Source organism: Ananas comosus, linkage group 12, assembly GCF_001540865.1.
Source record: "Ananas comosus cultivar F153 linkage group 12, ASM154086v1, whole genome shotgun sequence".
In the NCBI taxonomy this organism is placed as follows: domain Eukaryota; kingdom Viridiplantae; phylum Streptophyta; class Magnoliopsida; order Poales; family Bromeliaceae; genus Ananas; species Ananas comosus.
Window position 1 is genome coordinate 4,670,959 of NC_033632.1, and position 13,407 is coordinate 4,684,365.

General features: G+C 35.0%; 1 protein-coding gene across 1 annotated transcript in view; it reads left to right on the forward strand.

Moving 5' to 3' along the window:
* Positions 2,920-13,407, forward strand: part of LOC109718182 (probable ubiquitin conjugation factor E4) — an 11,104-nt gene continuing 616 nt past the window's right edge. The window contains exons 1-15 of the mRNA XM_020244235.1: positions 2,920-4,087; positions 5,467-5,671; positions 5,752-5,903; positions 6,381-6,645; positions 6,992-7,144; positions 8,755-8,958; positions 9,234-9,346; positions 9,435-9,549; positions 9,918-10,007; positions 10,119-10,322; positions 10,459-10,554; positions 11,449-11,571; positions 11,713-11,805; positions 12,221-12,385; positions 12,610-12,699. Of these exons, the coding sequence (XP_020099824.1) occupies positions 3,210-4,087; positions 5,467-5,671; positions 5,752-5,903; positions 6,381-6,645; positions 6,992-7,144; positions 8,755-8,958; positions 9,234-9,346; positions 9,435-9,549; positions 9,918-10,007; positions 10,119-10,322; positions 10,459-10,554; positions 11,449-11,571; positions 11,713-11,805; positions 12,221-12,385; positions 12,610-12,699 (2,946 nt within the window). The 5' untranslated portion in view covers positions 2,920-3,209. The remainder of the gene's footprint in view (positions 4,088-5,466; positions 5,672-5,751; positions 5,904-6,380; positions 6,646-6,991; positions 7,145-8,754; positions 8,959-9,233; positions 9,347-9,434; positions 9,550-9,917; positions 10,008-10,118; positions 10,323-10,458; positions 10,555-11,448; positions 11,572-11,712; positions 11,806-12,220; positions 12,386-12,609; positions 12,700-13,407) is intronic.

The following is a 13,407-nucleotide window of genomic DNA, read 5'->3' on the forward strand; positions in this document are numbered from 1 at the left end:
CCTGGCTAAGGTGGGCTTGATGTTATGGGCGAAAAATGTTGAGATGCTTCTTCTTTTTCCGGTGGGACCGTAGAAATTAGGGTAAACTTCAAATACCACTCTTATGGTTTCGCACTTTCTCACTTTAGTATTTTGTGGTTTAAAGTGTATTTCAAGTTAGTGCCTTGTGATTTTATTTTTATCTTTTCGTCAGTATTTTCGTTAATATTTTGTTAAATTATATACAAAAAATATCAGATATTCGACCTAGGTTTATCGAATATTCACTTTAGTACTTTATAGTTTTAATTTTGTCACTGATTTACCAAAAAAATTAGTGGAATCGATAATAAAAAAATAAAAATAAAATCACATGGCACTAAATTGATACACTTTAAGCTATAGAGTACTAAAGTGAGAAAGTGTGAAACTATATGGCGGTATTTGAAGTTTTTTTTTTTTCTATGTGGAGTTTTTAGGTTCCCACATAGTTCTTTACATATGCCAACATATTAGCGTGTTACGGTGTGGGATTATTACGCTTTTAGAAGCGTATAATTTCAACTTTTGAGCCTTTAGATTCCCATATTGGGTATGAACACTGCTAACCATTCATAGTTATTTAAATAAAATATAACTAAATCCAAAGTTTAAAAAATGATATACGAGTAAATCCAAAATTTAGACAAATCAAAGTGCCAAAAATAGTATTAAATCCAATTTTTTCAAAAAGTATTTGTTCGGTTTACTGCTGACGTGGTGAAACACTTTTCACATTTTTCTAAATTAAGTAATAGACCCTGCTAACCATTTCTAGTTATTTAAATAAAATATATAAAATCCAAATTTTAAAAATAAAGTTCAAATTTTAGATAAATAGGTTGCCAAAAAATGGTATTAAATCCAAAATTTTAAAAATTATTTTTTCGGTTTACTACTGATGTGGTGGCTAATGGTCCACACAACAATTCTCAAAATTAAATAGCGTGCAACGACTTTTTTAAATAAACCCTTAAAAAATTTATAATTTATCAAATAGTCCTACTATAAATTTATTTGGCTAAGGAATCTTATTTTGTTCAATATAAGCTCAAAAGAATTGTTAGAAAACAATGAATGTTCACTGTTCTTAATTAAAATTGAAAAACTAAAGAATTTGTTCTTTCTTTAATTAGAATGATTCACTGTTTCTTTCTATTTCTTCCTTTTATATCCAAACGTTATTTTTCATATACGAGAATAGTAGTTTTTGGGTATCTGGAATAAGTTGATATAATCTAGTGTAAGCCTGAAATTGATGTTCTACCCTTATCCCCAGAATAATCGAGAACAAAATTAATTAAACTCTAATTAATAATTTTAAATCATTAATTAACCTAATTAATATATTTAAATTATTAATTAATTTAATTAATATTAAATTATTATCTCTGGACTCTCGATAATCCTGCTAAGGGTGAGAACAGCTGTTCCCACTCCTATTTTTATTTTTAAAATTTAAAATTTAAAAATTAAAATTTTAAAATTTTAAATTTATAATAGTAATCTCAAAATTAAAGTTTATAATTTTAAGTTCTAAATTTTAAATTTGATATATTAAAATTTTCAAATTTAAAATTTGATATTTCATATTTTTCAAATTTAAATTTAATCTTAAATTTAAAGTTTGAAATTTAAAATTTAAAATTTTGGAAACTTAAAATTTGAGATTTTCAATTTTAAATTTTAATTACGAATTTTGAGATTTAAAAGCTAAAATTTTAAATTCAAAAGTATAAATATAAAAATTTAAAATTTAAACTCAAATATAATGAGAGTCTAATATCATTATCTTCTATATATTACTACCTACTATTCTCCACTATTTTCTACTGTTCTTCACTATTCTTCTTATTCCATCTTATTTATCCAAACATTATTTTGTTTATTCCTATAAATAATTCAATTTTCATCTAAACGCAAAATCTATTTACTTCTTCTTATATATATATTTATACTTATTTCTGAAATAGACAGTTCTTAATTATACTCGAATCAAACGATAGCTTAAAGGAAAAGATTCTCACCATCCATACAACAAAAATCTATAAACAACAATAGCAATTTGAAATTGAGAAATAATATACCGCTTTCTAAAAATAGTGAATAATTTACCGCATTCTTACTTTTATTCAACGTTACACTCAGCTGGCAAAAAGAAAGTTAGTTGAACAAATAAATTTTTGGAAGGTTTATTTGGCTAATTAGAAGTTTTTTAAGGATTTTTTTTTTAAAAAAAAACCCAATGTACACTACCAATCATTTCTAGTTATTTAAATAAAAATATGAAAGGCTTTTTGCATAAAAATTCTATTATTTTTGTGTTTCGGCAAAACGGACCATATATTTACATTTTTTTGTATATTAAGGCTAGATTCTAAAAAAAAGGGGACAAATTATAAATTTTTTTTAGAGGATTAGCTAGCGAATTACAAAATTTTATAGGATTATTGGATAAAAAAGAGCTTTTTTTTAATTTAGCCCCTCTTGAAAAATATTTCACAAATAGTAATTATAAAATTGACCCTATTCCTGCCACGCAAGCGTCAAATAAGTGCTACGTTAGCGGCTTTGGAGGGTTAAGTTGCACACGATAAATGAATCACCATGTTGACGGCTAAATAGTATCTAAGTTCTGTAGTGCAGAAAAACTCAAATAGTTCCGCAGTGCAGTTTAGCATAAATACGGTGAATTATTCATCTTGTCTAAACACGATGAATGATTTATTGTGTTCAACTTATACCACTACTTTAGTCAGTTGCTGACGTGGTGCTTACGTCGCGGGGATAGGACTAGTTTTATAATTATAAATTTTGTGAGGTTATTTATGAAACAAAAATTAGTGAGGGGCTAAATGCAAAAGAAGCCTTCCTTTCTCGACTCTGCCCATTTTTATTAAAGTTACTATTATTTGTTATTTATATACCCACTCTCTTCGTCGTCTCTCGATCTCGAGCTCTTCTCTTTCCTTTTAAAACCCTAACACTCTCCATCCCCGCACCATTTCTCCTCCCCCCATTTCTCCTCCCCGATCCAAATCCTAGCTCCAAATCCATCTCCTTCCTCCTCCTCCCCCAACTCCTCCTCCTCCCCTCCCCGGTCCTCTCATTCCGATCTCCCTGCGATCTACGTAATCCGAGGATCCGATTCAGCTATCAAACCCATCTGTTTATCTCGATCCCCTTCTCCAATGGCGAGCTCCAAGCCCCAGCGGTCACCTGCCGAGGTCGAGGACATCATCCTCCGCAAGATCCTCCTCGTCGCCCTCGTCGACCCCTCCGCCTCCGGCGGCGGCGGCGGCGGCGACCCCCGCGTCGTCTACCTGGAGCAAACCGCCGCGGAGATCCTCAGCGAGGGCAAGCCCCTCCTCCTCTCCCGCGACTGCACCGAGCGCGTCCTCCTCGACCGCCTCTCCTACGGCGGCGGCGATGGCCCCGCCGCCGTGGAGCGCCGGCCCTTCTTCTACCTCATCGGCTGCTTCCGCCGCGCGCAGGACGAGGCCAAGAAGGTCGCCGCCATGAAGGACCCGGCCGTGCGCGCCGAGATCGAGGCCGCCATCAAGCACGCCCGCAAGCTCGTCGTCTCCTACTGCCGGATCCACGTCGGCCACCCCGACATGTTCCCGTCCTCGCCCGCCGCCGCCTCGCCGGCATCCGATCTCCTTTCTCTGATCTTCTCCGAGGTCTCCGGCCCGACGGACGTGTTCGCCGGGAACAGCTTGGCCGGGGACCTCAAAAGCCCTCCCGGCTTCTTAGACGAGTTCTTCAGAGAAGCGGATTCGGAGAGCTTGGAGCCGATCATGGGGGAGTTGTTTGATAAGCTGAAGCAGAGTGTGGAGAAGGTTTCTGCTTTAGGGAACTTCCAGCAGCCGCTGCGAGCGCTGCTTTTGCTCGTGGGATACCCGAATTGTGCCAAGGCTTTGGTGAATCACCCACATTGGATTCCAACGGATAAGTATATATTGATCGGGGAAGGGCGGATGATTGAAATCGGAAGCATTCTCGGAGCTTTTCTTCACGTTAGCGCTCTGCCCGACTACAAGGAGTTCAAGAGTAAGCCAGATGTTGGGTAAGTTTTACATTACAGTGTATAGTTTGTTCTCTAATTCATTTTTTATTTCTAACTTTTATTATCTTGCAATATTATCTTTCAATGTTATATTTTTCTGAACTTGGAGGATGTTGGAACAAATCCAGTGCTAACTTGTACTTTATGGCATTTTTCTGTTGCCATTGCAACCTATGATTTTTGGTTTTCGTCTATTGACAGTTTCTCGGAATCAAGAATATTTTAGGATAACGTATTCCAACTGCAGAGTGATTTACAAAATTCACAGAGAGAGAATTTAGAGGCTGTATATATTAAAGAGCATTCCATACATCTTTTCATACTCTCCGCCATTCAATTTTTGCATCTACCTAGAGTGAACAAAAGAGATATTCTGAACAAGGCATTCATGCATCAAAATGTGCCCTAAATTTTTCCAGTTTCTTTCTTATTAGTAACTATGATTTGAAATTGCCTTATGGCTACAAGGTCATCACCTCTATTAACGTACTCGTTGACCTAAAAGACGGCACTAAATTTTCCTAAACTTTCTTTCTTGTTGGTAACTATAATTTAAAACTGCCTTATATCTGTAAGGCCACTACTGCTATTGATGCACTCTTAGACCTAAAAGACTCTGTTAATGCTAAGCACTGCCTACGTGGCAACAAATTGTCATAATCAATGCCATATATGAATGGATGAGTCAGTAGCAGTTAGAGAATGAGAAAAATGCATATACAGGATTTGTTGGTTTGTTGAGATTCAGCCGGCGTTGGAGTCTGGTCAAGTGTTTCCTTTACAAATGGCTAGGTTGAATGAGCTAAAATCTAGGAGCTAAAGTGTTTCCTTTACTTTGCTTATTACCTACAAAAAAAGGATAGATACTTGATTGAGCAGGATAAATATTCAATGTGAGATTTGAATTGCACCAACTAATACTTTTTTTTTTACTTGTTATCTATGCACAAACAGTCAGTTGTACAAATAGTCAGTCAAAAATTAACATATTTTAAAAATGGCACCCTGGAAAACGAAGGGTCTGAAATTCTTCATGCAGTTAACTATTGGCACTTTTTCTTCATATTCTCTTTCTTATCCTGTTCACCTTCTGCAATTGCTTATATCAAATGTTATCATCTCTTTGATGCCAATTAATAGGATTTGTTGAAGTCTTAATTAGTTGTGTGCGCTTTGTCCATAAGGCACAACAATTGGCTAACAGAGACCCTTCTGAGACTACAGAGAAAATTTGTTACTTAAGCCTATTTTTACTGTATCAATAGTGCCAACTCCCAATCCTTTCTCAATATCCTATTTTTAGTCTTATGTGGTTTTTGGATCTTTTTTCTTGCATCTATTTAAAAAATTGTTTCTTTTTTCCTAAATTAATTTAACAGCCAACAGTGCTTCGCAAACGCATCAACTCGCCGACCTGCTGATCTCTTATCATCGTACACCACAATCAAGACAGTCATGAATATACTGTATGATGGTCTGGCAGAAGTTTTCCTTACATTATTAAAAAATACAGATACACGAGAAAAAGTTCTAGAGTTTATAGCAGAGGTGATTAAGAAAAATGCAGCAAGGTCTCGTATGCAGGTAATCGTTTAACCTTTTGTTTTTTTTTTTTTCCTTTTGCTTGACTATAAGCCTTTCTCAAAAACATAATCACGCCACAGGTGGATCCATTGTTATGTGCAAGTTCTGGGATGTTTGTGAATCTTAGTGCAGTAATGCTTCGGCTTTGTGAACCTTTTTTAGATGCAACAGCATCAAAGAGGGAGAAGATTGACCCACAATATATATTTTACAACAAGCGTTTAGATTTTAGGCAAGTCTTTTTTAGCTATCTTGTCTCTTTTGTATTACTGAATATAGTGAAATAATTGTTTTTCTCTCTATTTCTATGGAGCAGCCAATTGGTCCCTGAACTATATTTCTTGTTGATTAAGTCTTGAAAGTCTTAATAACTTGTCTGTTTGGGCCAAACAGTTTTAAACTTCATCTTTGTTCCGTAAGCTAAATTAGTTAATAATACAAATGTAAATTATCTATTACTTTATTATCTTCATTTGCTTTTACTCATCACATTGGAAAATGGAATAAACTTGTACAGTAATACATCAATGGACCTATTTATCAAAATATGATGAAATAAGTAAATAAGTGTGTTATGGACTTAATTGGTAACCTGGATAGTTTAGGGACTATTGGTATCTCTATGAGAGTCAAGGACTAACAAAATAATTTAACTCATTGTTGATTTACATGTTTCTTCTCAGTGAGCTAATTAAATTTTTTACATTAGACAATTGACAGCGATGAATGCTTCGTCCGAAGAAGTTGCAGCATGGATCGAGAACCAAAGTCATAATTGTCGTCTCATAGAATCACAGGAAGCTACAAGTTCTGGCAATAATAGTGGAGCTTCTTTACTTACAAAAGGCAGACTACTTATGAGTTGCACCAAAAAAGAAAAATATTCATTTATCTGCGAGTCTTTTTTTATGACAACAAGAGTACTCAACTTGGGGCTTATGAAAGCCTTATCGGACTTCAAACATCTTGTTCAGGTGTGAATGCAGTCACCTTGTTTTTCTTCAGTTTGCTTATATAGCTGTATTAAATCCTCTTATATTGATGATGTATATGTTTTATGACTTTGATCTCCAATAAGTTTTCATGCTTTTTATTACTTAAGAAGCACTCACTATAATGGTTGGGATTTCAAGTCCTGAAGAAGCACTTACTATTGTTATTTACTAATTCGGTGATGGTATCTATTAGCAAATATTATCCTGGCAAACCAATATTGGTGTTATCGTGTCCTGGAGTTGGATTATATATATTATTTACTAATTAGACTGTTACCTTTTGATCTACTTCATAAATAGTAGCTGTTGTGTAATTAAATTGTAGGAGCTGGCAAGGTATGAAGAAGAACTATCTACATGTAAAGCCATGAGGGATCAGGGAGCCTCGCCGCAACTTGAGGAAGATATAAAACGACTTGAGAAAGTGATTGAGATTCTATCACAAGATAAACTCTGCTATGAAGCTCAGATATTAAGAGTATGCTCTTCCCACTGTTCAAGAGTTTTTCACTTTCATAGTGGCATTTCGGTGATATTGAGTATGCTTTACCTACTGATTGAGAGTTATTAATGGTGGCACTCCATTGCTTTACGTATCACACTCAAATCCCATCTTCCATTTATATCTTTCTAGGTAGAGGTACTTCTTTGTTTTTCTTTGTTTTTGACATTTAGTGACCTGTTTCTTCAATATTCATTATATAATTATTGACAGCTTGTCATGTAATTACTGCTTTGTCATGCTTGTATATTCTGTTTATCATGAATCACCTACCTGAATGGTACAAGGCTTTTGTGGTTCCAAGAAAGAAGTACCAAGCTATATAATAACTAGAATTTTACCGGCAAAGATGAAGACATTAAATATATTAAATTATTTGTTAGCATGTGTCTCTGAAGTGAAGGACATGAAGAACAAGTTAGCTAATATTGTTTTTTGTATATATAATTTTCAAGCCCATTGAGACTTGCTCCATAACAATTCGATGAATCTATTTATACGTAAAATTTTTATTCATTTTACAGGGTAATTAGTCCCATGACTCCCATCTCATTACGATGTAGTTATTGAAACATAACTATCTGAATAATGCTAATGCTGCATTATACGAACATAGAATGCCTCCTTGTGGGTTTTTATATGCTGTGGTGAAGCAGTCTGTTCAGAAATAAATTTAATATAAGGATAATATATTAAACCTAAGGTCTTAAGATATATACTTTGGAATTTGGTGTCTACAGGAATCCATGGTGGCAAATCCTATCTTGTATCTGCTCCTCTTTCTTGATTGTGGATTGAGATAGTAATGTCAAAGTACTGAAATGTTCAGCCTATTTATTTAATATGGATATATCTTTTGATACCGGTTTATCCATATTTATTTGTATGAGCATTCATGAATGTGATGCTACTCACATATATGTCATTTTTGATCGATATATCATATGAATAGATAGGGGTTCAGAATATAAACTACAAAGGCAAACAAAAACTCATTCAATTGTTATGCAAGATAATCGAAGTGCAGAGATACAAATTTAAAGGAAAGAATACCTCAACCTATACGTACAAGATTATCAGACGATGTAAGAGGTCTGGATTTTAGTCTGGTATGTAAAATCCAAAGTCAATAGCTGATGACGCTTGGATATAGAACCCTGATGGGCTCAATAATGTTGGACCTATTATGGTTTCTGTTTCTATTACATATGAGAGTTATTCCAATTGATTTTAGGTTAACTGCTCAACTAATGCCTGCAAATAAGTTATTTAATGGGTTTAGTCAAAATTATTCACTGATTTTTTTTTTTTTTTTTCATGAGAATATCAACCTTGTGCATACTGTGCCTTCTGGGTTGTGTCTTGTTAATCTGCATTTTCCTTTTTCTTCAATACTTTAATTTTGTATATGATCAGCACATTTGGGTAAGGTAATTCTTTAAGCTATTGTATAGATAGTTATGGTGATCTTTGTATATACATTTTCATCATTAGCGCACATCACATGCATATGTGTATCCTTACAAGTAGCTGCCAATTTATTGGTTGATAGCATGCTGCATCTAATTAGTTTTTGTTATCCGAAGGATGGTGCGCTTCTTCAACGAGCGCTATCCTTTTACAGATTAGTAATTATATGGATGGTTGATCTTGTTGGTGGATTTAAAATGCCTTTGCCACCAAAGTGCCCAATGGAATTTGCTTGCATTCCGGAACATTTTATTGATGATGCAATGGATTTACTTATTATAACTTCTCGGATTCCACGAGCTTTAGAAGGATTTGTGCTGGTGCGTTTTCTTTTTTGACTTTTTCTATTTGATTTATTCTTTGTTGCCTATTAACTGTAGTGCATAGATACCTTGGGCAGGGGCAACCAATGCAAATAATGAGTTTTTTTGTTGTGCATGCAGTTGCTAGCTTTGCAGGGTATTTGCACAATTTTGAATACTTGCAAGGGTTATATGGGGCAAAAAGAATACTTGAAGCAAACTAAACAAATACCCTGCTGATCCGTGATATTTTATTATTCTTATGGTTTTTTTTGTACTAATCTTTTTACCAGGATGACTTTTTGAATTTTATTATCATGTTCATGGCAAGCCCATCTTATGTCAAAAACCCTTATTTAAGAGCCAAGATGGTTGAAGTATTGAATTGCTGGATTCCGCATAGAAGGTTGATCGGTTAACCGAATGTTAATATGTACAATTTGTTTAGTTTATATTGTTGAGCTTAAGACAACTCTATTGTCTAACTATTGCAGCGGCTTATCCACCACAGCCTCTCTCTTTGAAGGGCACCAATTATCTCTTGAGTATCTTGTTAGAAATCTTTTAAAGCTTTATGTGGATATTGAATTTACTGGTTCTCATACACAGGTGGGTGCTATGTTTAACATCAGGTTGTTTATTTACATTATTTCCGAGTTTTTAACAGCAAAGTTATCTATCCACATGTAGACATATCGCTGCAAAATCTTAATTATCACATTGGCCTTTAATAGGTTTAATTAATAAGCTTAATATATATAATGTCTTCATACCAAAGTAGCCCTCTTTAAAAACTTTTTCTAACAATAAACCAACTTCAGCCATGAACTGCGTTGTGAATGTGTATGTTCACCCGTGTATGTGCTTGCGTGTGTGTCTGCATGCACGCATTTTGTGCCCACTTTGGGAATTGGGGTGATTTGTGAAAAGAGGTTTGGATTTCGTTGGTCTACTAATAAGCACCTTTCTTTGTACAGTTTTTTGACAAGTTCACTATTCGGCACAACATTGCTGAGCTTCTAGAATACTTGTGGGATGTTCCTAGTCACAATAATGCATGGAGACAGGTGAGTGAGTCTTCTTTGTAGCACCCCTAGCATCTTTGACACATGCAAAATTCCCGAAATTCTCACTGTTTACTTAGCATGATACAAGTGCTATTTCCTTTTAATTTGCAGATAGCTAGAGAAGAGGAAAAGGGAGTATACTTGAATTTTCTAAACTTTCTTATCAATGATAGCATCTATCTTCTTGATGAGAGTTTAAATAAAATTCTTGAGCTCAAAGAAATAGAGGCAGAAATGGCTAACACAACTGAATGGGAACGCCGGCCTCCTCAAGAGAGGGAGGAGAGAATGCGCCAATTTCATTCACGAGAAAATGTATGTTCATTATCAACTTCCAAGTTCGTAAAGTAGTTTTTTCTTCCATAAAGATATCAATTGCTCTATAGGCTTGCGATGATACTCTAAGTGAAAAATGGGATCAATTAACACTTCTGCAAATTTTTGTTTCCAGATTGTTCGATTTGACATGAAATTGGCAAATGAAGACGTAGGGATGCTTGCTTTTACTTCAGAACAGATTCCTACCCCTTTCCTTCTGCCAGAAATGGTGATGCAATCCTTCTGCGTTTTTTATCTTCATTAGGTGCAGCAAAATTTAACCGAACTTTTAAAACCTGCTAAGTTACTGAATCCAGGGACGAAGTCCTAAACCATTCCTGGACAGTTTTTTTTTCCACATTAAAATCCAGGTCGGATCAGGGCTTTTACAATTCTGATGATCTGGGTCATTGTTTCCTGATTTCTGAGGGAGTTTAAGTTGCTAAATAAATTTAGTTATTATTATTATTTCAGTTCACCCCACGCTATTAGTATCAATATTGACACATCATGATAATAGGTGTGACTTTATAATAATAATATACATTATAATAGTGTTGAGCTAGAATACTTTTGGAAGCATCACAAAGAAGATTCTTCCGCGTTTTCGCCTGTCGGATGCGCTTCGTGAACCTTGCAGGTTCCGATGCTTGTCCATCTTAGTGTGCATCATATGCCCACCATGCTGATGCGGGTTTGCGCAGAGATTTAAGGGCATCTAATGTGTGCTTCCAAAAGTATTCTAACTCCATTGTAATATGCACTGGCCAGTAAAATCTTTGTTGAGGGTGATGAACATCTGAAACTTGGAGAGTTATACCATTCCTTAGTGTTTGTTAGGGAGGCCTGGCGAAAACTTTAAAAATGCTTATTGCCGCTTCCAAAGGTATTCTAACTCAACTCCACTGTAATATGCAGTGGCTAGTAAAATATTTTTTAAGGATGATGAGCATCTGAAACTTGGAGAGTTATACCATTCCTTTGTCCATGTTAGTGAGGCCTGGCAAAAACGTTAAAAATGCTTATTGCGGCTTACATTTTGGTTTGATACATCTATTTTTATACGCTTCTAGTACTGCATCGTCCTAATTCCTATCACTAATGTTTACTTTCATTGTTGTAGGTCGAAAGAGTAGCAAGCATGCTAAATTACTTCCTGTTACAACTTGCTGGGCCCCAGAGGAAATCTCTGAGTGTAAAAGATCCCGAGAAATATGAGTTCAGGCCGAAGCAATTACTGAAACAAGTTAGTTTCTGTCAAATCTCAAAATGCTTTTGAGCTTTTATTCATCATCTTATTCCATTTATAAATTAGAGGTGGATATATATATATATATATATATATATATTGTATTCTAATGAAGATTAATCTTGTACTCATGTGAAGATTGTCAAGATTTATGTTCATATATCAAGAGGCGACAAAGAGAACATCTTTCCTGCGGCAATCTCAAAGGACGGCAGGTCATATAATGAGCAGGTGTATCCTACATGCTAAACAATTCTTTTATCGGCTAAATGTATGGACATCTCCTAACTGTCTTTCATTTGGAAACAACTCCCTAGTCCTTTTCCTTTAGGGATTTGGATCCGTAACTGAAGTAAATTGTTTGATTTTAGAAGACTCTGTCAGAATATAATTGTTTCTGTGATTCTGTTGATAAAATGTTCTTTGAATTGATGGAATACTCGCTGACTTCTTTGATAGAAACAATTAAGTCTGATGAAACTTGACTGAAATCAACCAACATGTTGGTAGGCGGATCAAATGCAAAATATGAGATTTCAGGAATCTGTATACAGAATGATATATAGTTAGGAGGAGATTGTCCATAATTTTTTTTTATCTTATGTGTAATATTCTGCTGGCTGACGTGGCCTTTAAAATACTGCAGCTGTTCTCTACAGCAGCTGATATTTTGTGGAAAATTGGAGAGGATGGAAAAATTATCCAGGAGTTTGTGCAGCTTGCAGCTAAAGCGAAAGCTGCAGCTTCTGAAGCAATGGATGCTGAAGCTATTCTCGGCGACATACCAGATGAATTCCTTGACCCAATTCAGGTACTTCGATTCTTCTATAGGATAGCACTTTTATGCACAAACAAGTGTACCGATCTGTTCCATTAATATAAAAAGGTAGTCCATGTTTTTTATTTTCTGCTCATTTTTTTTTATCCAATCATTTTTCATGTGATTTTATTTGATAATTAGTTAATTCGACTATAGCTCAGTAGTTTGTTGTTCTTCAATTTAATGTGGCATACCTGCACAATCCTATGCTGCAGTACACGTTAATGAAGGATCCTGTTATACTACCATCGTCGAGGGTATCAGTTGACCGAGCAGTTATCCAAAGGCACCTCCTTAGTGACAGTGTAAGTCCTTTATGTTTTTCTATATCCAGTACTCTCAACAGGTCGAGTGTTAATAACTCAAGCAAGTATCTACAAATTATACATACGCTTACTGCATTTTACCCCGTCAATGTGAATATTTTCACATGTAGCTTCAGAATCTTATTTCCTACATGTTATATCCCTATTCGTACAAAATAGTGACCTTTTTTTTTTTTCTCCCAAATGAAGAACCAACTTTCCCTCGTGATTTTGATGATTCTTCGAGTTAAAGAGCATTTTTATAATAAACTTCGTTCACGAGGATCATAAATTAAAGGGAAAACTTCAAATACCCCCCTTGTGGTTTCACTTTTTTTCACTTTAGTACCTTGTGGTTTAAAATGTATCAAGTTAGTACGCTGTGGTTTCTCACTTTATCACTTTAGTACCCTGTGGTTTAAAGTGTATCAAGTTAGTACCCTGTGGTTTTGCATTTTATCACTTTAGTATCTTGTGGTTTCGCACTTTATCACTTAGTATCCTGTGGTTTAAAAAACCACAGGGACTAACTTGATACAAAAATAAAACCACAGGGTACCAACTTGATACAAAAATAAAACCATAGTATTCTAACTTGATACACTTTAAACCATAGGGTACTAAATTGATAAAGTGAGAAACCACAGGGTACTAACTTGATACACTTTAAACCATAGGGTACTAAAATAAAAAAGTGTGAAACCACAG